The 27,036-nt window shown below is 36.7% G+C and overlaps 2 protein-coding genes across 2 annotated transcripts in view; both read left to right on the plus strand.

Annotated features, from left to right (window-relative positions):
* LOC134667637 (uncharacterized) overlaps positions 1 to 14,629 on the plus strand; it is a 37,991-nt gene extending 23,362 nt beyond the window's left edge. The window contains exon 6 of the mRNA XM_063525062.1: positions 14,607 to 14,629. Within this exon, the coding sequence (XP_063381132.1) occupies positions 14,607 to 14,629 (23 nt within the window). The remainder of the gene's footprint in view (positions 1 to 14,606) is intronic.
* LOC134667210 (thrombospondin type-1 domain-containing protein 7A-like) overlaps positions 1 to 27,036 on the plus strand; it is a 226,772-nt gene that overhangs the window by 132,815 nt on the left and 66,921 nt on the right. The window contains exons 3-4 of the mRNA XM_063524538.1: positions 16,230 to 16,326; positions 22,694 to 22,801. Of these exons, the coding sequence (XP_063380608.1) occupies positions 16,230 to 16,326; positions 22,694 to 22,801 (205 nt within the window). The remainder of the gene's footprint in view (positions 1 to 16,229; positions 16,327 to 22,693; positions 22,802 to 27,036) is intronic.

Genomic DNA, 27,036 nt, shown 5'->3' on the forward strand with positions numbered 1-27,036 from the left:
ACAAAAGTTAGCACTTAATAATTTGAGTAGGTATACTCCAAACACGCCAACTTACTAGGTATAGCTCCACACTTGACGTAGTACTTCGCATGAAAACTTATCGTGTTCCGATTCTACCGCATAACGTACCAGACTTAAAAGCGTCTGGGTTATCTACAGGGTGTCCCAGAATTCGACGTCAAGCCGTAAACGGATGATAGACCAAGTCATAACAGTTATCATAAAAATACAAAAAAAAATCCAACTCATGTTCTTTAAAAATTATGGTCACTTTAAAAATCCACACCCTGTAATTATTCAAGATTACACAATAATAAAAAAAATTGAATAAATTATGGAATTTGTAGTAACAAGAGTTAAAGAACCATTACAGGATGTGGATTTTTTAGTGAATTTTTAAAGTGACCATAATTTTTAAAAAACATGTAATGAGTTGGATTTTTTTTTTGTATTTTTATGATAACTGTTATGACTTGGTCTATCATCCGTTTATGGCTTGACGTCGAATTCTGGGACAACCTGTAGATTGTCCCCAAATATTTTTTTTAATATATTTATTCCATTCGGGAGGATTGGAAGTCTAGGGGGGAGGCCTTTGCCCAGCAGTGGGACACCTTATAGGCTCGTTAAAAAAATCCTTGACTATGATGTTACCAAGAACAAACTTCATCAGAAGGCCTAACCAAGACGCCATCGTTTACGCGCTAGCAAAGGAAACGGTATTAACATCTCTCTAGATATCACTCTCCCATATAAATGCGATAGAGAGACATTAGCGTTTCGTTGGCTACGGCGCAAATGATTAGCGTCTTGGCCCTCAAATTATCAAGGAGCATATAATGCAAATTATCAATATATCTCGTTGGAAGCCTTCCCACAGCTGATTACACGAAGAATTTTGCCTTTGTTTTAGACAAAACATACACAATTCCTGCTCTTGACGATTTTTCAAACAAATGCCATTTTTGAACTAGCTTACGAAATAATTTATTTCAGTCATTATCATTAGGTCCGAAATATCTCACTAATTCGTGTGTACCCATTGTTTAATACAAAGGGCGATAGCCCCTAAATGGGGGTTGCTAAAATTGGTCATTAGCTTCCGTCAACATTACCTATAAATATTTGCCAACATTAACCTAATTTCGGTTCATATTTGTAACTTATAGGCTATAGTCATGAAATTATTTCGATAGCCTACATATACGAAATAACTCTTGTAATAAAAACTACATTATTCATATTTTATGGTGGTTTTTCACGGGCATTTCGAAGGCAAGATTGAATATTTTTAAAAGGGGATCAATTGGATTTCAGTACCTACTTTTATGTGACTTTTCATGAAACTTTAAGGAATAAACTTAGTATATCAAAACATTAACATGCCATAATGAAGTTGCTTGAAACAAACAGGGAAAGACGGTAGAAATCGAATTACGAAACCGTCTTGTGCTTTTACCCGTGAAGTGCACAACGAGGTTACTGCGTCTCCGAGCGAGGGTGCATCTTCCTCAACGAAATGTGTAACATTTACGGCGCCGTGAGTCGGGGATAAAGTAGGTTAAATTATATAATATAACACATTACAAATACTCTACAGGGTGTTACTGACCCTCGGGCTTTAAATCCAGGGCTCGATTCTACTCGCTAAACTGAGCTACTTTTATTTTGGCACCAACCCCGAAATCCCGAATTTTTTTTTTACTTTTTCATACATTTTGGCTGATCAGATGTCGACGTATTCTATGGAAAAGCCACAAATTTTTCCCCGATTTTAGGGTTGGTCCCATAGTAAAAGTAGCTCAGTTTAGCGAGTAATATCAAGCCCTGGAATTAAAGCCCCATGGTCAGACACATACTGTATATATTTGTTTTGGCGTGTTCTTGATATACACTACCGACCGCTTAAATGAGTCCTCGCCTGCGCGGTACGGGGGCGACGGGGTAGGACGACTATGGATGGCGGGGAAGGTGCGGGCGGCAGGCGTACGGCGCCCGCACGTTCCCCGCTATATGTATATAATATTATATTAATAACACTATTATTACTAAATATACTAATATTATAAATAACTCTGTCTGTCTATTACCTCTTCACGCTTGAAGCGCTGAACGGATTTTACAAATACAAAATACAAATACAAATGCATTTATTTCATTGCATTTATTGATGAAAGTTCGTATCTATGGACATATTTTGACACCCGGGAAAGACATAGAATAGTTTTCACAAGAGATTCACAATAGTTTTTACAAATTGCATAAAAAACGCGTAGTAACGGAATAAAAATAAAAATGATATAACACTTTTTTTTCTCCTATTAGGATCAGAAGAACTCGTGATTCAGAGTGGGCATAACATAAACATTTTCAGATTAAAAAGTGTTGTGTACAAGTTTAAATAAAAAGCTCTAGAAAACAAACTGTATTACTGTGTGGTCGGTCTGGACCCGAGTACCTAATGAGACCTTTCAACTATGCGTGAGTGGAATGCAAACGTATCCACATGTGATCGCATGTTATGTGTGACCTAGGGCTAAGTCAGGTTTTATTGTATGAGTGACCTAGGCTAGGTATTGTAACTTTTATTGTTTTCATTTGAATAGCCTTGTGGCGGTGTGTATTGAACTCTTTATAGGCTACATTTGTACGTTTAATGGTAATCCATACGGAGTGTATATAAAAGTTAATGACTCTTCAATGTTGTATAAAACGAGTTTAAGAGATTACGAGCAGAGCGTTTTAAAAACATTAACATAACGGCCTGATTCCTTAGATTAGATCTCGATACGATATGGATCAGATCTGTCAGTGTCAAAAATTTATTATACGCGATATACATACATATAAAATATAAACATACATATAATCACGCCTATTTCCCGGAGGGATAGGCAGAGACCACGGATTTCCACTTACTACGACCCTGACATACCTCTTTCGCTTCCTTCACTTTAAAAATAATCGTTAAAAAATCCTTTTAAATTTTTAAGGTGCAGTGAGTTCAGAAAACGGAGTTTTTTAAAAGCCGTAGCTCTTTTTTGGATCACAATACGGCTGCCATACATTCAATTAGCAAACTTGAGGGCTTTTTCTAGTGAGTGGAGTGATTAGAATCCTAAGTTTTTGACTTTTGCTCGATAGAAAACGATCACGAACATAGGTCTAAAACGGACTTTAAAGATTCGTAACAATTTGTGCACAAAAGATAGAAATATGAAAACTGCTTCATGTACGCGCAATTGTATGCTTGAACGACTACCAGGATTACTTTTTTTTTTAATTTCACATTCACTAAATAAGTTCGAAAATATGATATCAGCGGTTCCGTGCACGCAACTTCTTTGATCAGATGCCCGCTGGGCTCGGATCAAAGTACACGTATCGCGAATTTAATTAAAATGACAGTTGGTTTTCGCATTTATTTCGACATTAAGTCATATACATATACGAAAAAGTATACCAGTAGACAAATAGTATTTAAAAAAACAGGGTAAATAATTATCATCACATGGAGCTCGAGTCTCATCTTAGATTTGATTTGTTGGGGCATAATGGTTGAAAAACGCAGTAAACTATCTTAAAACAATACGATTCCAATATCATTTAAGTAATTTGCTCCTTGAAACCCGGCTTAGAATGAAAAAAGTTTGAAGACTCATACTTATTGATTGGAATTAATTTTCATTATGCTGGTATTAATATTGCATACCTATTTGACGTACTTTTGTACGTCAACGTCAATGAACTGTGATGACAATGTTGTGATCATACGAATAAGTAACCAATTCTTGGACATCATCGGCGGTTCGTGGTCTCGGCCGCCATTACGCTTTGTACTGCTGCTCCGGCTATCCTCCAGTGCATCGTGAAGGCCTATCACCGTACATCATGCGTTAATACTTTGTATTATGAAATATTTTACTTGTAATCTATTACTGTATTTTGGCAAAGGCCCATGAGGCTGCCACTTCTCCAATAAATAATAATGTTGTGATCTTGTATTTATGTTAGAGAACTTTTGATCTTCAAATATTACCTATTAATACGGAACATTATGTAAATATTTCGTGTACTACTTGAAAATCGTGCAGTGGTACACCTATTTTGTTGCTGTGAGGTCCGTCTAAGATAGATGTATAATGCGGTTACGTGCTGTTCTGCAAACCTTCATGAAATCAAGAATAAATAAACGGCTATGGTCTAGCCTCAGCGAGTTTTTGCGGCTTGTGAGGCCGAGATATACATTATACATACTGGCCTACGAGGCTTACAGCCCAAAACCACTGCGGTGCCTGGTTTGTGATTGCCTATGTATCGAGTGTTATACTAATTTACTATAAAATAAAACAAAGTTTTTCGTTCAATGATATTCTGTGCATATTTAATTTTATACCTCGTCGATGACAAACAAGCATACGGCCCGTCTGATGATAAGCAATCTTCGTAGCCTTTGGATGCCTGCAACTCCATGCGCGTTGCCGAGTCTAACACTCCGCACCCCTCGTTGATAACTGGCAACCATACTCACCGGCAGGAAGGACACTATGAGTAGGGTCTAGTGCTAGTGTTATTTGGCTGCAGATTTCTGTAAGGTTGAGCTCTGCTCTAGATCTGGAATGACATCCGCTGTGCTGTGCCCTACCACACAAACCGAGATGTCATTCTCAGTTCCCATTCCCATACCTCTCTTTGGACGTAGTTCAAGGACCATATATCTTAAATATGCCGATACCGATATGTCCATATATCTTAAATATTAACTATAGAGATTCAGAGTCTGAACATATAACCGTAAGTTTACCAAAAAAATGCCGTAATAGCTGTAGGTACAGTCAGATGCAGAGAGAAAGAATCCGCCAAAATGAAATTTCCACCCTGCCAGGACTTTATTTATTGATAAAGATAACGATATATTTATTTGCAAAAAATATAGTGATGAACATAGGTGGACAGTAATTTTGGATGCGTAGGGTAGAGCGGGGAGAAACGTAACACTATGTACTTTGACCTTAGTTTCTGGTTAACCATTATTATTTTGATGAGTTTAATGTAGTCATACTCGTATATAACGTCAGTGCATGTTCTGTACATTAACGTCTTGACTAACATTATAATTGTGTATTTTGATTTAAAAAAATCATCTTTTGTTACTAATGACCCCGTTGGCGTGCAGAAAGTAACACGTGGGTCAAAAGTAACAAGACACAGTGGGCTGTAATTTAATATAATATGACATATCAAATCAAAATAAAAACCGGTCAAGTGTGAGTCGAACTCGCGTCCCAAGGGTTCAGTACTGCACACATTTTTGAACGAGCGAGCAAAGCGAAGTTCTTAAGTACATTCAACTATTTATTCAATTCGTCCACACACGGCTGGCTATCTTAGGATAGTTAGTTACCCATTTTTTTTTGTTCAAGTATTATGTTAAGCATAGTGCCTACATTTTTTTTCATTGTTAGGCGTATCTCTGTTAATTCGAGATGACAGGGCTATAACCGCGGCAATCGAAGTTCGCAAATTGCTGGCATTTCTCTCTGTCACTCTAATTACCTACGGTTTCATTGGTGTAAAAGAAAAATCCCCGCAATTTGCGAAATTCGATGGTCGCGATATACGGCAGTTCAGCCTTCTCACTTAGCTACTCGTACTTAAACCAATTATTTGTTCTGTTTGAGCACTAACCTCCTAAAGCTCATGCTTCGACCTTGCGTGGAGGTGCACCTCCCATATAACCATTCCAGTCGCAGAATCATCAAAGTGGTAACTAAATGTCAGATGTGTCGTAACAGAGTCCACACAATGTGTCTAGAATTGTTTCGAAACAAAGTGTCGTCGCCGTGTGTACACTTTTCCGTAACAAGGTGTCGACACATTTGTGTGCACTTTGCGTGCGGTTTGCGACTAAATCTGACAGCAAATTTGTGACAGCAAATGTCAATATAAAATACCTCTTGAAAACCAAGGTTTGTCAAACTACTATTAGTGTCTCGTGTGCTCGTAAGTAATTCTAGTAAGTCATCATGGGCGATGCAAATGATAATAATTGACCAAAACCATATAAACACCTAACACCCGTCAACCTTTTACAGAAAAGTTTTTAAAGAAATGCAATAAGCTACTTAGGTCAGCCAACGAATGCTCCAAAAAGTTGTAGAGGGAAATGCTCGGAACACAATTTTTGACTCTGTAACTTGGTTTGGGCAAGTTAGGAGGTGAACATATCAAAAGTCCCCGGCCGTAGCCCTTGAGCGGGAGGAAGAGAGGGGGCTTTGTTTGAAGGTCCCATTTTCCGGTTTTTCGATTATATCTCGGAAACTATGCATCTTAGCGACATGGCCATTTATACAAAATGAAAGTTAATTTCCACAAGTTTAAGTTTTGTCACAAGTTTATTCAGTCAATTTTTTCGATATGTTGAATAGTTTTTGAGATATCCGCTCTTGAAAGTTTATTTAGGGCTCTCAATTGTATCTTCATATATCTACATCAGTGAAGGTGCTAGGCCGTGTATGGTATCTTTTTTGTATAAATCTGGGTTGCTGAATCCATTTAAGGTATCACATTGACACCATTCCACAAAATTAAAAAAAATCTTTTTAGGGTTCCGTACCTCAAAAGCAAAAAACTTATAGGATCACTCGTGCGTCTGTATGTCTGTCCGTCTGAATACACAAAATAGTTCTTTACCTATAGATGACAGGAAAACCTATTAGAAATGTGCAGTCAAGCGCGAGTCGGACTTAATGTACGGAACCCTTAACACGCGGGTCCGACTCGCACTTGGCCGGTTTTTTTAAAACTCCTTTTGACGCTTAACCGCTGAACCGATTTCGTTGAAATTTGGTATAGAAATAGTTTGCGTCCCGGAACAGGACATAGGATAGATCTTATAACCAAAATCATCTTTTGAAGGTGTGAAAAGTGGCGTGGAAATTTGTACGGGAAATCAATAACCGCTGAACCGATTTATATGAAATTTGGGATGGTCTACATCTTTGATTTAGTTAAAAATGATAAAAAAACATGACTTCAAACCTAAACTTAAACAGTATTAACTTCAAGAAGTCAATTCTGAATTCCCCCCTGCACCTCATTTCACACCTTTAAAGGATGATTTTTGAGATAACTTATTATGTCCTGTCTCGGGACTCAAAATATATGTGTACTTAATTTAAATTAAAACTGTTCAGCAGTTTAAGCGTGAAGAGGAGTTTAAAAGAAAGTATTTTAATAAGTTTATATGTTTTTACTTTGGAATGGTGTCAATGTGATACCATAACTAAATTTGGTACTGCGAATTTATACGAAAACGATACCAAACATGGCCTCGTAGCTTTACTGTTGTAGAAGTCAAAATAAAATTGAGAGCCCTAAATTCTTATTACTTGGCCAAACTTGTGTATAAGGAAAAGGAAAAATAAAAGTCTTCGGTAGGAATATAAGACACAAATATATATTTTTTTTTCGCGTTACTATTTCAATCATCAAATATAAACATACCTTGATTATATTATTCTAGTGAGATTCTCATAGATAAACAAAAACATTTACTTAAAACCTATAAAACGCCACCCATGACGACTTTTATGACATAGTGCATGGCCGCCATTCTGGATTCCAAAATGGTCATCATATTCGAAAGCGGGGCCCCCTAAAACCTATAAAACGACATCCATGACGACTTTTATGACATAGTGCATGGCCGCCATCTTGGAATCCAAAAAAATCATCGTTTTCTAAATCTGCGCCCCCCAAAACCTATAAAACGACACCCATGACGACTTTTATGACATAGTGCATGGCCGCCATTTTGGATTTCAAAATGGTCATCATTTTCTAAATCTGCGCCCCCCAAAACCTATAAAACGACATCCATGACGACTCTTATGACATAGTGCATGGCCGCCATTTTGGATTCCAAAATGGTGATCATTTTCAAAATTGGGGCCCCCTAAAACGTATAAAACGACACCCATCTCGACTTTTATGACAAAGTGTTTGGCTACCATCTGCATGCAAGACATTTCTATTATTCTATTATTTTTACGTACAAAAATGGCCCCCTGTCAACTTCCAACCGAGATTTATTCGATTAATATTCAGATTAATTCAATTTCTATCTATAGGTCGACTAAACTAATTGCGATTAAAATTTGAGGATGAACTTTTTTTATTCCATTAATTAGTCGAATAAACAGTTAATCTATTAAGTCCCATCTCTGACCACGGCATTTTTACACTTTGAGAATATCTGAAAACAAATGAACACAAGGAGCCATTTTGCAAATCCAGTAACTTTGTTATTACTTTTGACAGCGCGTGTCATGTGTCTACACAGAGTCGACACAAAGTCGAAACATTTGCGACTACTTTGTGACTGCAATATTTCTCAGCCTTAAACCATATTTATACATCATAATTAACAAGTTTCGTAGTATGTAAAGCGTTATTTCTGTTATTTAAGTATAGTATACGCATCGAAGTACTAAAAATGCATCAAATAATATGGTTATGAACACAGGCACTGAGAAGTAAACAATTTCATTTCCGGCTAAACTAAAACAATGTGGTGGCGCGTTGATTATATTACACTTAGTTTATCAAATCACTCGAGCAGTTTAATTCCCCATTATAATTTTAGTCCTATTGTAATATAAATGCAAACAATATATAATTACGTCTTGTAATCCGTTTTAGAGATGGCGTATTAATGTCACTTATTTTTATTTAACAATTTTTCCATCTGACAGTTTCCATTTGACAGGAACAAAATGAACGAATGAACGAATGATATTGGCATAAAGTAGTCGCACACTCGAAACAATGTGTGCACACGGCGACCACACTTTATGTCACTTTGTGTCATGTGTCGACCCTTCCCCATTTCTGGTAACTGTGTCGACACGGCGACGACTCTGCGACTGGAATTGTGACCGAAACAGACGGTGTCGACACAAGATGTGTCTACACCGCGTCGTAACGGCGACTGGAAATGGTTGTATGGGCTCTCTCGGATGCTTCAGGCCTTCGGCCCAACGCAGAGCTTGGCCATCGACCTTCGCACTAGCTGTCCGCACCACGTTTCAGTTTCACGTAAACAATTGCGGCTGTGTCCCTAAAACAGCCCAACCGCGTTTTTTTTCTTAAGTCCGACTCACGCTGGACTCTAGATTTCTAATAGGTTTTCCTGTCATCTAGAGGTAGAAGGTTGTGTATTTTTTTTCAAAATTTTAGACCCAATTTTATCGGAGATAAGAGGGAGGGGGGGACGGTCATTTTTTGCCTATTTTCTTAAATAACTTTTAAACTGTTTCATATAAAATTATAAAAAATATATATCGATCCTCAAAATAAGCCCTTTTATTATGTAACACGATATGGTTTGCAAAACTTGGTTTTCTAATTTACTCATATTCCCCTTAAAATAGCCGCCTATACTTAAAATTCATTTGTTTATATTACATGTCCGTCTTTGGGTAGCAGACTTCCATATGTATACCAAATTTCAACTTAATTGGTCCAGTAGTTTTGGAGCAAATTGGCTGTGACAAACGGATAGACAGACGCACGAGTGATCCTATAAGGGTTCCGTTTTTTCTTTTTGAGTTACGGAACCCGACTCTCGAGCCGCGAACATTTAGAAACCAGAAATTTATTTGCTAAAAACATTGTCCTTACAAAGGTATACAAATGGAATACGCAGTGATAAAAAGTGAAATAAACTGTGTGAATCGTGTTAAATGTAATGTTTTGTCATAAAGGCTGCTTTTTCTACAATAAATTGTTTTATTTCCTAATTATACGTATTTTATTACATAAAAGAAAAAAAAATGGTATTATGAGATTTGATCAAGTCCAGCATAATTCACATAAATATAATGAAATTCATTGGTATACAATCAAATAAGCCATTTTATGCTGAATTCAATGATACATAATTAATATCATTCATACATATTTTTAAAGAAATGGTCATATTTCTAACACACGCCAAATTCGCGATGACCACCCATGGAGGCCACGCCACTAGACGTATATTTTTCTAAATTGGCCGCGCCACTCAACCTCAAGCCACCGTTAAATCTGAGGCGCCGCCATTCAACGGCTTGTTATGACTGTCCGTCTCCCGGCTCCCCGCCACCATAGAGACTGGGAGCCAGACAATGCCACTCTAGGGGATATGCAAATATTCAGAAAATGTATGAATTTTAATACAACATAAACATCAAATAACTAAAAGTCAAAAAACGTACTTTAGATTCGAAATATCACGTTGCGTCCTCTCACACAACCTAATAGCACGTGGCGACCGTTTCGTCTGAATGCGCTGACTGAGTGAAGGGGGCACCACTGTCTTTCACTTAATAGCAGCGGAGTGGTATTTTGTCTATTAGATAAACCTACAGAGCAATAGTTACTTTCCACCCGCAGTTACTTTTGTCCCCGCTCTCCCCTACATTTCACTTGAAGAAGCATGCAATTTTTTCTTAGTAGCTAGGTAGTATAACTAAATATATACAAACTGAAGCTAAGCTAAGGTAAGTTATATAATAATAACATCATCGGAATACACATATGATTTTAATGAAATTGTCATTGAATTGATTTGTGCCTTATCGAAAGCCCTATTGATTAGAGTAGTACCTAAATAACGTTTTTCATTTGACGACTTCTGTATTTATTCGGTTTATTTAGTTCGAGTATCTAATGAATTCGATTATTTAGTTAATTTACATTTAAGTACGTCACATGTGACATGAACAGACAAGGAGAACAAGATAAAATATATTGTTTTGTCTTCCTTCTTTCAATAGAACTTTTTTAGAGTTTCTCTTCCTCAAAGGAGGCTAGTTGTTAAGACGATACTCAAAATACTCTCATTTGCATCTTAAAAAAACAGGATGGGTCACTGACCTGTCCCGGTAAAGTGAGGTAGTGTGCGTGACGCGTGCTTGTGTGTGAAATGGGGTAATTTGACAGAATCTGAAAATTTTCCCCGGGCATACCTCACCTTAAAAAGTTTTATTTCACGAGTAACGTTGCCATGTTTACGTTTCCTTTGAAATGTACCTATCACTTTTCAAAACTATATTTGATAGAAGATCTTATTTCATTGCTTGCATTTTTAGGACAGTTAAATATAATTATTATTTAGCTTGAACCACATATGAGGTAACACCCTTGTAACCATAATTGAGTAAATTCCTCATCTAGCAGCGCCATCTTTTATTTATTCTAACAAAATGTGTTACTGGTGTATTTAATCTGACATGATCTGTCTTGACAGAATAACAACTACACCATAGATTTATAAGAACTACACCATTATTTTACAAATAAAAACGTTATACAAAGTTCAATACTCTTCGCGTTCGAAAGACAATAAAACTACCCCTGTAATTGTATCCCCTTATTACGTTATCGAGCGCTCAATAGCGCCCACGGAGTTTTCATACTAATTAATTAAGTGTCTGGAAGCTACAATATTGTTAGCGCTCGGTCTGTTTTCTAACCATAATGATTCTAAGTGGCAGGCATCGAAATAAAAAAACTATAGTAGTCTGGAACTCAAAAATAACCCTACGTATATGTGCCGTGAGCGACTGAACTGTACATGCAGCCCTTATTCACAATATTTTTTGATATTCTAGAATAGTATTTCTAAGGTAAGGATAGTGATTGATCAGATTAGCTAATTAAATGCAAAAATATACATAAACAACCGTGATACCGAAATTGAATACCGGTTAATTTGTATGAAAAATATACCGGTATTCAGTCCCTGATAAAAACAATGCATTTGTCTACGCCTCTATACCGGGTGTGACCTGTAACACGGGCAAAAATTTAAAACATAGATTGTACTCCTCAAACGGTGACACTTTTGTTCAACAACTTTTAAAAATGCCACGCCATATTATTGTGATTGACGTTGCTTGTCACGCCTTAAACATAACAAAATTCGCAATACATTACGTCTTAGAATAAACTTTAAAGTGTATTAAAATCAAACCACAAGCTATTTTTAAAAGTCGCTCAACAAATGTTGGTCAGTATGAGGAGTACAGCCTACAGTTTAATTATTTGCTCATATTACAGGCCACGCCCGGTATACGGAAGCCACCATGTCCGCTCTAAACCATACTCAACTTGGTAGTTAATATTTAATTTTACATATTGTTTATAGGCTACGCCGCTTTTTTCATTTGTTTTCCTGTCTGTTTTATATTTCTATTTGTTTTGTTTTCACTGTATTTGAGTGTTACTTCTTTTAATTTATACTTTGTTAATGTGTCTTATCTTCTATTTTACCGTGTAAGCGAATTGGTAAACTACTGTAAGCTTATATGAGAGAAATAAATGGTCTTGTATTATAACATTAGAAAGTATTACAAACTTTTTAAATATAAACTCTTTCATCATCAAAATAGCCATTTATTGTACCAAAATAAAATTTAAAACGCTCATGTTTTATTTTAGTATGTAACCGTTTTGCTCAGGATTTATATTTGTAATAAAAATGTAATCAGATTAGACATAATTTTTATTTATTTATTTTATTTATTTAAACCTTTGGGAAACAAACAGGCAAAAACAACACATATAGTAAATCAGATAACACATTCACAAGCCACACAGTTTCCACTAATGAATAATAACAGTTATGTTGCTCAGAATCTAACATTAAAACAATTCAAACTTAAACCTACTTTAACATTAAGTAATAGAATTTATTTACAACATGCATAACTCGAATACCTAACTTGAATTGATGTAATAACACACATAAAAACAACATGCGAACATTGGAAAGTATGATGTAACATAATACTAATACTAATGGATATTATTTTTACCATTAACTGTACTTTTTATTGCAGAAACAAACTGTTGTAATGATAAATGAAATATATCAATATCAGAAAATTTTTCATTATAAGTTCTACACGCTCTAGCTAAAAAGCTATTTCTTGCATATGTAGTGCGCCCAAAGTCAATTGCAAAAAGGTTTGTGGAGCGAGTTCGCCGATTAGGACAGCGAATTGAAATTTTAGATAAAAGATTAGGTGAATCAATAAGGCCATGTAAGATTTTGAACAAAAAAATTTGATCTCTAATTTCTCTACGTGTTTGAAGAGACTCTAAATTGTCAGTGCTAAAAGATTTAAATTTATATTTCATTGTTCTAATAAATTTGTTCTGAATTTTTTCAATTGTGTGGATGTGAACATTGAAATGAGGATTCCAAACTGTAGTCGCGTATTCTAAGTTTGACCTAACAAATGCGTTAAATAGAAGTTGCAGAGTCTTAGGGTTTGTAAAATCCTTGCTTTGGCGGAAAATGAATCCCATCATTCTGTATGCTTTCGCTGAAATTTTGACAATATGTGAAATAAATTGTAGTTCACTATCGAAATTTAAACCCAGATCCTTCACTTCAGATACAACTCTTAACGTTTTGTTGTTTAAAGAATAATTATACTGTATTTTATTGCGTTTTCTTGTAAATGATATAGCACAGCACTTTTCTACATTCAGGTACAGCTCATTCATAGAACAGTATAACGTCAGTCTATCAAGATCAGCTTGAAGTTTCATGCAATCATCGCTATTTTTTATAATACTATAAATTTTAGTATCGTCGGCATATAATAATAAATCAGAAAATTTGAAACAATCAACAACGTCATTAATGTAAATATTGAATAATAATGGACCCAAATGGGATCCCTGAGGTACGCCTGAAGATACGGGAACAAAGCTAGAAGTGTACCCCTTTATAGCAACTGCTTGCGTTCTGTCACGCAGGTAGGAGGTAAGCCATCTCAAAAGATTACCGTGAATTCCAAAAGTTTGTAATTTTTGAATAAGCAAAGAATGAGAAATTTTATCGAATGCTTTGGAGTAGTCGGTATAAATAACATCTACCTGATAGCCCTTATCCATTGCATTCGTCGCAAAATCAATCAACTGACATAAATTGGACTCAGTGGAACGTCTATTGATAAACCCATGTTGCTGATTTACCAATTTCGGTCGAACTGCGTAAAAAAGTGAATCGTAGATAATTTTTTCGAACAGTTTAGGGATAACCGACAACTTAGAGATACCCCGATAGTTTTTTATGTCATGTTTATTGCCACTTTTATGGATTGGAACTACGATGGATCTCTTCCAACAACATGGCAATGTCCCGGTCCTTAAAGAAAGATTGAATAGTAGGCATATGGGAAAAGCTAACCTTGCCCGACAGTTCTTTAAAAATATTGGATGTATTCCATCTGGTCCACAGCCTTTAGAAGTCACCAATCCCTTAAGGTAGCTTTCAACAAGAGAGGTAGTGATATTAACATTATTTATTAGGCAATTAGGAAACACAGTGTTATTTAATGCAATTGAAGTAGATTGGCAAGGTGCTTGAGAGTTAACATTATTGACGAAAACTGACTGAAAATAGGTATTAAATAAATCAGCGACTTCTTTGCCGCTATTACCAACACTATTGTCCAAGAAAAGTGTGTTGGGTATCCCGTTAACGCTCATCTTAGACTTCAAAAATGACCAAAAAGATTTTGAGTTATAACGAATGTTGTTTTCAGATCGTGAGATGAATAATTTGTAGCATGAATTTTCATGGATTTAATCTTTGCCCTTAATTTTGAAAATGCTATGTAATCCGCGAGTCGTCCATAAATTTTCCATTTTTTATGAGTCTTTATTTTATTCTTAATCAATTTTCAATCAATTTTGTGTATTCATTGTCACAATATTAATTGTTTGTGGTTTAATAGCGTTGTTGACCGATTTGTTCCAAGGTGACTTTAAGCTTTTCAGCACTCTTGTAACTGCAGCTGTTACGACACTGCAGAATATTTTAATTATGGTATTAAATATACACGTACTTTAAACTAGAAATTTTAATATTGTAAAAGCTTTTGATTAACTACATATTGCTTTTACGTACTTACATAAGAATAAAAGTACATATATGTATTTCATTTGGATAAAGGTATTACAGCTCAAGAAACTTTAAAGATAATTTTTTTAAACTTCTATTTTGTCTTTTAGTCAGACCGTAAAAAGTCTGCAGCGATTTTGATAGCCCATGCACGCAGTGCAAGTGTCATTTTAAACGTCAAACTTCTATGAAATTATGACGTATAAATAACACTTACACTACGTGGGCTATCAAATCCGCTGCAGACTTTTATTGGTGTCTTCATCTTATCTATCTCATCAGAATTGAGGTTTGAACCCACGATTTTTGACTACCACACACATTTTTTTTATAGCACGTCGGTGGCAAACAAGCATACGGCCCGGCTATGGACGCCTGCAACACTGTTCTATATACATGCGCGTTGCCGACCCTTTAAAAACCTGTACACTCCTTTCCTTTTTAGGGTTCCGTACCTCAAAAGGAAAAAACGGAACCCTTATAGGATCACTCATGCGTCTGTCTGTCTGTCCGTCTGTCACAGGCTATTTTCTCGGAAACTACTGGACCAATTAAATTGAAATTTGGTACACATATGTAAATTAGTGACCCCAAAGATGGATATGTTTTTTATATAATATTTTAAACTTTCGCGTTTTGAATACAAATATTAACTCACACCCGTCCAGACCCGTCTATAATGTGAGTTAATATGTTTTTTATAATTTTAAAATACATAGGTTCGAAGTTATTTAAGAAAATAGCTAAAAAATTACCAACCCCTTTTACCTCCGAAACTACTGAGGATACAATTTTGATAAAAATTCACAAAATAGTTCTTTACCTATAAATGACAAGAAAACCTATTACAAATGTTTATTTATGGGCATTTATTTGTATGATGATACAGATATTTGTTCCTGAGTGATGGGTGTTTTCTATGTATTTAAGTATTTGTGTATTATATAATATATCGTTGTCTGAGTACCCACAACACAAGCCTTCTTGAGCTTACCGTGGGGCTTAGTCAATCTGTGTAAGAATGTCCTATAATATTTATTTATTTATTTATTAATGTTCAGTCAAGCGTGAGTCGAACTTATGTACGCCTATACGGAACCCTAATAACGCAAGTGCGACTCGCACTTGGCCGGTTTTTTTAGAACCCCATACTGTAGCCCCATTACCATACCCACCCATACACATATTAAAGGTTATAGAGTAGATAACCAAATTATACATACGTATACAAGTAAGTATTAAAAAAGTTGTTTGTTTGTTACAGAAACGGCGGCCAGCGCAGATTACTCTGTATACGTGGGGCGATGGACGGAGTGCTCGCCTCTAGGGGAGGGGGAACATGCCACCAGGTCTTTGCTGAGGTGAGCCTGAGATATATTTGCCATGGTATTTTAGGTATCAACCTACTATGAATAATTAAAGTCACTTGCACCGAAACGTACGAGTATATCACCTCACCCAATATCTGGGAGACCGAGCTTTGCTTAATTGGAAAACATTTAAAAACTCCAAAATGCGCGTTTTCCCACAGATAAGACCTAGCTAGATCGTTTTTTTGCCCCCAAAAACCCCCATATACCAAATTTCATCGACATCGTTAGAGCCGTTTCCGAGATCCCCGAACTATATATTAAAATCTTCGCGAAATCCGAATGTTATTGAGCATAAACTTAATTACAAGCTTTCCACCGATTTTTATTGAAAGACCAGCAAATATTAATCTTCAATTCTCCATACCTAAACAATGTCGTCAAAACGAAAGCTGGCGGGAAACGACAAACTCAGTTAATAGGATTTAGCTTCAATTTAATAAATTGGATCCTGTCTCGTTATTAAGGTTATCATACTGGAATATATTTCCGAGACAATGAAGACGATTCGAACTCCACTTGTTGTCGATTTGCTCTTATTTTGACATCTATTGCCCATGCTGCATCTCACTCCTACGTAGGATCATGATTACCGTGATAAAATTATCCAAACATGTCCTTTCCCGCGACTCAAACTATCTGCCTAATTAATATTATCTAAATCGGTTCAGCGGTTTAAGCATGAAAAGACAACAAACCCTTTAGCATGATTTACGACCCCATACATCTATCACGATTTCAAGTAAGGAGTCGCGCGCGAGAACGCAAATTAATGCTAGGCTAGAGGGTCAGACAGACTGAGTTACTTTTATAATATTATTGAGGATAATTTTAAGGATCTTAGGGATTTCTAGAAATGTACACAGAAGATTTGAGGTTAATGTTTTCATACAGAGCAACACGTATTAATTGCAAAAAAGGTCGTGAAATGAACGAATGAGTGAATGTAATTTATGTGCACGATATTAGCTAAATACATTGAAGACAGTTTTTGGTCAATAATGAAAATATCTGTTTTTAAACTTGTAAGAAAAAAGGACACCCACTTCAAAGTCCTTGACCACAACTTTAGTTCCTATTTACACCTACGAGGTGGTACGAGTAAGCTGCGAGTAAGTTATACACCGTGTTTTTTTTTTTATTTCCGTTAATTTCAAGGGTGCATTCCTGAGCTTAAATCAAGTAACTTTCTCAAAGACACCGATGTTCTAATTAACTCCATTTCGGAGATAATCAATTATTTATTGTTTTCCTATAAGGCCTCTACAAGCATGTATACTTGCCTTAGGGCCGGTTAACATATTATTGATTAGTGTTTAGAATGAGTTCATACATTTGCTACTAAACTTAAGTACAATCTTGGTTGATCGATGTTCGAAATGACATTGATATGTCACAGATTTCAATTTTTTGGTTGAGTTAAATGTAATGCCCCTGTTATTTAATTAATTTTTGAACTTAATTTTTTTTATAAAAAAAACGAAAAAAATCTTTTTTTTAATTAACTATGCCATTTAGTTCTCTTAAACATACTTAACCATACCCCGCAGCTAACGGAATTCAAATAAAAACACGGTGTATATCAGTAACAAATCAATATTTTTAAATTTCAAATGGCGTTCAATGTTCAAGGCTAAAAATAAAACCGGGCGGCTACCAACAATGGCTTCCCTCGGTAACTAAGTTACAACATCAATATTGGAAAACGCTCTCAACGGCTCTTTGTTTCGTTGAAATACTTGACCTCTTGTTTCTTCTTTGAAGAATTAAGCGGAGAAATATAATGATGGCGCCGATAAAATTTGACATTTTAGGATTTGTTGAAAAGTTGTTGTGATGAAGTCAAAAACACTAAGTAATGGATCAACTATTTCATGTTGTTGTTTTATCCTTTCAGGGGGAAATAGTAACACAACAACTTGTGCTACTATTTCACTAGTTACATGAAAATATTGTAGGCACATGTAGGTACAGTAATATGTTACTCTTCGAAGGCCGCAAAAATATGTGACATGCTCCTATGTCTCTACAAATAGAATCGTGTCAGATATTTTTGCGGCCTTCGTTGCTTTTCATATTATTTCAGGTGACTATACTAAGTAAATGGCTTATTAGGGGCATTCCATGAAATCGTCTACCGTTTGTCCCGTACAAAGTGTACAAACGCGAATTTTCTGAAGATTTGCAGGTATAAGAGTTTCTTTTTTATGACAATTAGTCAAAAATATGCACAAAAAAATAATCGATTGCTTTAAATGCCGAGAAAAAAGTCACAACACAGGAAATAAAATGCGTTTGTACGGGACAGCCCGTGGAATGCTCCATTACGGGAAGTGCTTATAACTACCACAAAAGTGCAAGATTGGTTAATGTGAATACAATAGGATTGGGTCAAACACAAAACTGCTGTTCACGTCTTTCCTGTAGAGATATATATACCCAAAAGTTAAGGGCTATATACCTAACCCATTTCCACATGAAAGGTTACTTGGATAAGTAGATGCTGTTAAGCAATAATATGTCAACCCACATAAATTTTTCAATAAGATGTGAACTCAAAAAATATACGCTTAAAGTTGACATTTTATTGTAAAATGGATGTGGCATGAGTGGATGACTCATTTTTGCTAAACACCAACCAAGTATGATAAAATCATTACCTACATGCCCATAAGCTGTTAACTATTGTCCACAGGAGAGAAAACTTGTGTGTTCGTCAGAACTGTAGAACTTTAGAATGGCTTCCCTTTTGCACACTTCAATTATCTTTAACTTAAAGCGTAAGCGTCATTCTACATCTGTGCCCTGAGGGTCTACCGCGAACCACGTTCGACGTATTGCCTCTCTGTCGCTCTTTTATATTCGTACGTAAGTGTGACAGGGAGGCAACACGTCGAACGTGGTTCGCGGTAGGCCCTCAGAATAGAGCTGATAAATTGTAATGTTTGCGTTAGGGCTTTGCTACACGCCCGGCGACTGAGTCCGCTAAGTCAGTTGAAACGGGCGCGCGTCACACGAATTTCTAGGTTTTTTTACCCCTCCCCCCTCCTTGTCACACTTGGTCACATTTGGCAAACCCCTCCCCCCTGGTGAGACGTCACAATTCTTCAACGAAATCGGCATATATTTATTTAATATTTTATCAAAATATTTTTGACAAAAGAAATATTAGTAATTTTATAACCCAAAACTGATTAAGAGATAAAATTAAACGAATAAAAACGATTATCGTTTCAAAACCTTGTTATTTAAATAATAATTAGCGTATAAAATAATTTAAATACATTTTCGGTTACTGATGAAAGTGATGAAGTTAAAGTGACGTCACAAAGTTTATGACTCCCCCCTCCCCCATGTCACAACATGTCACATTTTCTTGACCCCCTCCCTCCCCCTAAACGTGTGATGTAATTAATGGATGACCCCTATCGGATATTTTTCCAAGAGCTTAGACTTCTATATTGTTTCCTTTGATAACCCAATATACTTACCTACTATTATAATGTATCATTGACCATTCGCGGCCTCAGAAATTTTATAAGTCGATACCGGTATAAGAACATTTTATGAATATACAGGGTGGAAAGATAAGTCGGGCCCTGGAGGGAAACTACCTTAAATCCTTAAGCTGGCTCATTTTACTTAAAGGAGACGTTCCTTTATTAATAAAAAGAAACAAAACTGCATTCAAAGTATTTTTCATTTTTTCTTCAATTTGGCTTGTCTAAAAAAAATTTAAGTACTAAATATTAGATTTTATGGATATTTTGTACAACAGACGAGTGTAAGACCTAATATTTGTTGGAGAAATGTTATCATTAACATTAACTGTATCGACTAGTAGAATAAAATTGCGTGTTTTTATTTTTTGGAATTTTTAGTCGGTTCGAGTCCCGGGCGAGGCAAGCGAGTTTTAGAAAATCTTTGAATGCAGTTTTGTTTCTTTTTAAAAATAAAGGAATGTCCCCTTTAAGTAAAATATGCCAACTTAAGGATTTAAGGTAGTTTCCCTCCAGTGCCCGACTTATCTTTCCAACCTGTATAAAAGGCGGCATCTTACGGCCCGATTCTAACTTTAAGATACGTCAATTAATAGATCTAGAAACGATATGGATTAGATATGTCAGTGTCAAATGTGACGTTTCTTCAAACAAATACGTCACTTTTGACACTGACACATCTAATATCCATATAGCGATCCATATCGTTTCTAGATCTATGAAAAAAAACATTTATTTACATACAATATATATACACCGTGTTTTTATTGAATTCCGTTAACTTCGGGGTATGGTTAAGTACGTTTAAGAGAACCAAATGGCATAGCTAATATTCAAAAATAAAATTTTTTTTTTGCTTTTTTTTGTAAAAAAAATTAAGTTTATATAGTAATTAAATGTAGAATGTAGCGTTGTTGTAAGACGGGCATTACATTTAACTCAACCAAACAAATGAAATCTGTGACATATCAATGTCATTTCGAACATCGATCGACCGAGATTGTACTTAAGTTTAGTAGCAAATGTATGAACTCATTCTAAACACTAATCAATATGTAAACCGGCCCTAAGGCAAGTGTACACGCTTGTAGAGGCCTTATAGGAAAAAAATTAAATATTGATTATCTCCGAAATGGAGTTATTTAGAATATCGGTGTCTTTGAGAAAGTTACTTGATTTAAGCTCAGGAATGCACCCTTGAAATTAACGGAAAACAAAAAAAACACGGTGTATATACAGTGGTACAACTAAACGAAATTAATAACTAGCTTAAATCTAAAATAGGCCCCTGAGGCATTGTACCAATGATGCTGGCGGTATTCTACATAGATCTATTAATTGACGTATCTTAAAGTTCGAATATGGCATCTAGCCTATTTGGTAGTGATCTGATCTTTTGCCTACGAAGCGGGTAATAAGGTCCCGGGTTCGAATGCTGGTAAGGGCTTTTATTTGCGTATTTATTCCTAAGTTAAGGATGGATAATTTGTTTGCTTATACACAAATAAATAAAATACCTTTTAGGTAAGGTGGGGTGAGACTAACATAGTTTATTTTGCGCGGGGCAAGACAAACAGTATGAGGATTTCATACAAGAGATAGTATTATCCCACCTACAGTATTACCTTATTTAAGTATTACCTTATCAGGATTTGAACCCGGGTTTAAAAAACGGGATGATTGGCGACAAGAAGCTAACGGCTAAGCTTCAGTCTTTGGCCCATCGGCGGAAAGTCGCCAGCCTGTCGGTATTCTACAGGTTGCACTTCGGGGAGTGTGCCCAAGAGCTACACGAGCTTATTCCACCGTCCCCATTCTACCATCGGACTTTTACACGCACGGCCGGTTTCCATCCTTACTTGGTAGATATTCCACCAATTCGCACTAAGCGCTTTGCTTCTACTTTCCTTATGCGCACTGCCAAGGAATGGAATTCCTTGCCGGCGTCTATATTTCCGTGTTCTTATAACCCGGCAACCTTCAAATCAAGAGTGAACAGGCACCTTCTGGGCGAGCTCGCTCCATCGTAGGCCACGTCTACGCCTCGGCTAGTCTGTGGCCATGAGTAAGCCCATTCATAATAATAATAAAAAAATAAAAAATAAAATTAAATCTAGTGTTAGGTACTGTAGTAATACCACTAAATTAAATGTAGAGGTAGACAACCAAACAATCTTATCGCTAAGGACCGATCTCTTCCAAATCTAATACGTAATTTATTGTGTCTAGTAATAAAACCTTACCCGCCGGTCTTTGTCCTTTGTTGTCCGGGCCCGATAACGGACCTAATTTAATTTAGGTACTAGTATTTATTGAAAGGCCTAGGATTTAACCTTTCCATTGTTTCTGTATTCCCTTTGAGTAGCTTAAATATTGTGTATGACCTTACTTAAACATACCTATATATTACGACTAAAATACTTTCGAAATATCATTCTGCCTCTCTATCACTCTTGCTTATTCGATCGATAGAGAGGCAGATAAAGTAATTTCGATTTTCGCGTTTCGTGGCAGGCCACCTGTAAACAAACCGCCTTGTTGCATCAATGTCATAGTGAAATGCAACAACCTGTTTAAGGCCTAGTATGTATAAGTTACTCTATGGTTTTACTAAACAAATTAGTGCTGCACTCTGGCGGCAGATTATTGCAGTAATACTCCGTTAATAATTATGCGGCTAATTCCGTACACGGCGGGAAGTGGTTGATAACTCGCGGGAAAAAATTGAAGAAATTTGAACCTTATGTAATTTTACTTTAAGTTAAAATTTCTTCGGTAGTATTTCGAGTTATCAACTTCTTCCCACCGTGTACGGAATTATTAATATTGTAATTGAACAATAACATTTGTTGGCGCAGGATGAACGTGCACGCCGAGGCGGACTCCCTGGTGCACGCGCCGAGGCTGGGGCTGCAGCGGCGGCAGGTGCAGTGCCGGAAAAAGGACGGACAGTTTGTCGAGAACATGTAAGTTATTGTCCCATTCCTATACCCATATGCCATATGATATCCTTCTCTTCCTTGTCGTATCCTCATTGCTGAGGGATGTGACGAATGTGGACACTTCTCACCAGTGCCAGTGGGGAGACACTCCTGACTTCGGTCTCGAACTCGGCTCCGTTCGGCTCAGCATTGATCCGAGCAATTATTAGGGTTGGCACCACTTGACTTCCTTGTGCGTGAACGACCACAGATAAGATAATCACATGAATTTTGACAACCCTAAATACCCGAAAGGGATACTGCCATATATTAGAAAGGGATAGCATGATTGACCCTGAATCGTTGTCAAAGTTCGGGTTTGTAGGAAGTGTCCTTTCTGTACGGTAGTACTATTATTTCTTCTGTGCCAGTGCTTTCAAATCCGTTCTGTCTTGGGCCCAGTGCATGCTAGCCTGCAATGTGGCGTTTGTCACTGACGTTATTCTGTCCGCCCAACGCGTGGCCATACGTCCATCCCTACGCTTGTTTGCGATGCTATCCTAGGGATATAAAACCGGCCAAGTGCGAGTCGGGCTCACGAAGGGTTCCGTACCATTAACGCACAACATGCGACACAACTGAAAACCGCAGTGTCGCCGAAATTATTTTTTAGCTTGTAAGATTTTACTACTGTATGTATGTTAGTTTGTAAGGTATGTATCTATGGGCCTTAGTTGCCTGATAATAAATGATATTTGATTTGATTTGATTTGATTACGCAAAAATCGGCAAAAAAACACGTTTGTTGTATGGGTAAATATTTATTTTATCCTGTTTTTGGTATTTGTTTCTATAGCGGCAGCAAAAACACCTACTTTATCAATGAAAATTTCAACTGTCTAGCTATCACGGTTCAAAATACAGCCTGTCACCAGGACAGACAGACCTTCGCTTTTGTTAGGTGCTATTTATTCAGTGATATAAGTCTGCATCTTCCATATATCTAAAACTAACTTATATCCCAAATCCAACTAATCTCAATTCAGGTCGCGTGCATCCGCGAAGAACTGGGTCACAGCTGAATGTGGAGCTAAATCCGTCCAAGTTTGCAGTAACCACTTACGGGTTTATTGAGAACAATCCCCGAGAACTTGGCGGTTGTTTTACGGCCGCCATTTGCATTTTTCCCGATAGCGGAGCTTTGGATGCCGATTGTGTTTCAACAATGTTATTGAATATAATTTGTTTTGATATGACTGAGCCGTGTAATTAGCCGATTAATCGGTCACAGACCACAGAGCAACATGGACCTACGTGCATATGCATAAAATTCAATTTCAGTTTTGACACTTCGGTGACGGGGCGTCTGAGTGACAGCTTTTGTGTTTGACACGACGTCGAAAAGGTTAACATTTGTTATGGTTTTGAACTGGTTATAATTAGAGATGCAACGGATAGTTGTGTGGTCGGATACCGGATATCTGGCCTGCACACTGGCCAAATATCCGGTATTTGGCCGCCGGATATTCGGCCGGCGGAACTATACTTACATTTCGGTTTTTCAGGTGCGCATTCTGCAGGTTTGATCTGTTTCCTAGTAAACGTTCACGCGGACTCATTTCTAGGTTCGAAATGAGTGCGCGTGCAAGTCAGTGGAATGAATAAATTGTTTTAAAATAATAAACAAGTACGATTATGACCATGTCTGTTTCTTAAATCCAATTTGTTTACTCCGAAATCAAGCAATGTTACTATCCGGTATCCGGCCGGATAGAAGATCACTATCCGGTATCCGGCCGGACAGTAAATAATGGCCGGATAGGCCGGATACCGGAAAGTAACCGGATATCCGGTGCATCTCTAGTTATAATACGATATTGATAATCGCTTTGGCGATTGGCGCGAGTCTCACGTACGACGTTCACATTATTTCGCAATTTTCGCATGCACCAATTAGCGTGAGCGATCTTCAAGGTCGTGTCAAATTAGATCAAAGTCGTAACAAATTCTGAATCGGCCTCAAGGTTGTAAGTGACTATGAATGTCGAATTAAGATGAAAGTGATGAACTGCCGTATTCGAACTTCAAGATATTCACAAGAGACGACACGTACTAGATCCATTCTAGATACGTTATAGTTTAGATATAAACTAGTTCTCTTTTGCAGTGCTATTCGGGCAACCAATGTCACTTTTACGTTAGATAGAGTAAGATATCTATTAGATGTAAATTGAATCTCTAACGGCTCGATTCGGTGAATGAATTAGATCTCTACTAGACCTCAACAAGTTACGATATGGATAATTTAAAGATATTTGTAAGATAGATATGTCAAATTTGATATCTAATGTAGATCTACTTGATCTCTAAATAGTCTCTAGATCTTGTGATTATCTCGAAATCCGAATAGGCCTGAAAGTCGTAACAAATTCTGAATCGGCCTCAAGGTTGTAAGTGACTATGAATGTCGAATTCAGATGAAAGTGATGAAGAACTTAATGTTGGGGATAATGGTACTACGCGCTACGCCGGAGAGCGTAGCGGGTCTACGCGTTTCGTAGCACGTAATGAAGTAATGTGAATTTGCATGTTCTTGTAACTGTCTGCTCGATTCGAACTTTAAGATATGTCAGATAATTATTCGAACAATGAGATACGTCAAATGCAGCATATGAACCCATAATAATAATATGAAGCCATACGAACAATGAGATACGTCAAATACTAGATATTGAAACGGTATGGAATAGATATGTCAGTGTCAAACAAGTGTCAAAATTGACATTTCTTCAAACAAAAACGTCACTTTTGACACTTGTTTGACACTGACATATCTATTCTATATCTTTTCAATATCTAGTATTTGACGTATCTCATTGTTCGTATGGCTTCATATTATTATTATGGGTTCATATGGCTGCTAGATTATTCGCTCGTGGGTCTCCCTCGAAACGATACAACCACCTAAATATCTCATACGGCCCCGACACTATCATGGATACTGACATTACTTTGACGGAATGACGTTTTTAGTGATAATAGTGTAGGGAGTGTCATGAAGGAATGACGGCAAGTAATGAAGTTTATTTTTAAGTAATGTCTATTTAACATTCGTAAAAACACTTGAAACGGTAATTTGTTAAAAAAAATAACCTTTTTAGGGTCCCGTACCTCAAAAGGAAAAAACGGAACCCTTATAGGATCACTCGTGTGTCTGTCTGTCTGTCCGTCTGTCACAGCCTATTTTCTCGGAAACTACTGGAACAATTAAGTTGAAATTTGGTAGACATACGTAAATTAGTGACCCAAAGATGGACATATTCTTTTTATAATTTTGAAATACATAGGTTCGAAGTTATTTAAGAAAATAGCCAAAAAATTACCACCCCCCCCCCCTTTATCTCCGAAACTACTGGGTCTAAAATTTAAAAAAAAATACTCAAAATAAGTTCTTTACCTATAGATGACAGGAAAACCTATTAGAAATGTGCAGTCAAGCGTGAGTCGGACTTATGTACGGCACCCTAGAAACGCGAATCCTACTCGCACTTGGCCGGTTTTCTTTATTTTCATTAGTCTGAACACTAAATAAAAAAAATTCAAACACTTAAGGTTATTACTATAGAAGCTGCCAGTAGTTTGTAATTTAAAGCAATAACTCACGAAGTGGAGCAACCCATTACGAATTGGTGCCGCGTTTAGCATACACCGTGTACCCCTGGCGCTGACAATTATTTGGTTACAGAAAACTTTAGCCCTAGGGGCAAAGTTGCTCACCTATTAGAATGTATTATGGTCCTGTTATCTTATTATCCAATATAAATTAATATATTTTTTCCCGATTTTATTGTGTTTTATTAAGTCACACGAACCTAGCCGCCGCCATACAATTAAAGTTACGCTCTCATTTTAAAACCACATATATTTTGAAATAACGAAACTTGACTATGTTGATATTGATGACAACAGTACAATATTATACAATAGTATGTTGTCTGTAGTGAATGTATGAAGTTCTGTGAGGCGATGGATAAACGCGAGTTGTCTGTTATACAGGTTGGCCAAAAAATAAGTGCAATCCCGTTGCCAGGGAGGTTTTGGGATTATACTGAGCAAATTTTACTATGGGACCAAACCCGAAATCACGAAAAAAATTGGCTGTTTCATAAATTTTGGCTGGTCCATTTTCTATATGAGAGGGTAAATTTCTTTTTCCCAATTTCGGGGTTGGTCCCATTGTAAAAGTTGCTCAGTATAATCCCAAAACCTGCCTGGCAACG

This window comes from Cydia fagiglandana, chromosome 9 (genome assembly GCF_963556715.1).
Source record: "Cydia fagiglandana chromosome 9, ilCydFagi1.1, whole genome shotgun sequence".
NCBI lineage: Eukaryota > Metazoa > Arthropoda > Insecta > Lepidoptera > Tortricidae > Cydia > Cydia fagiglandana.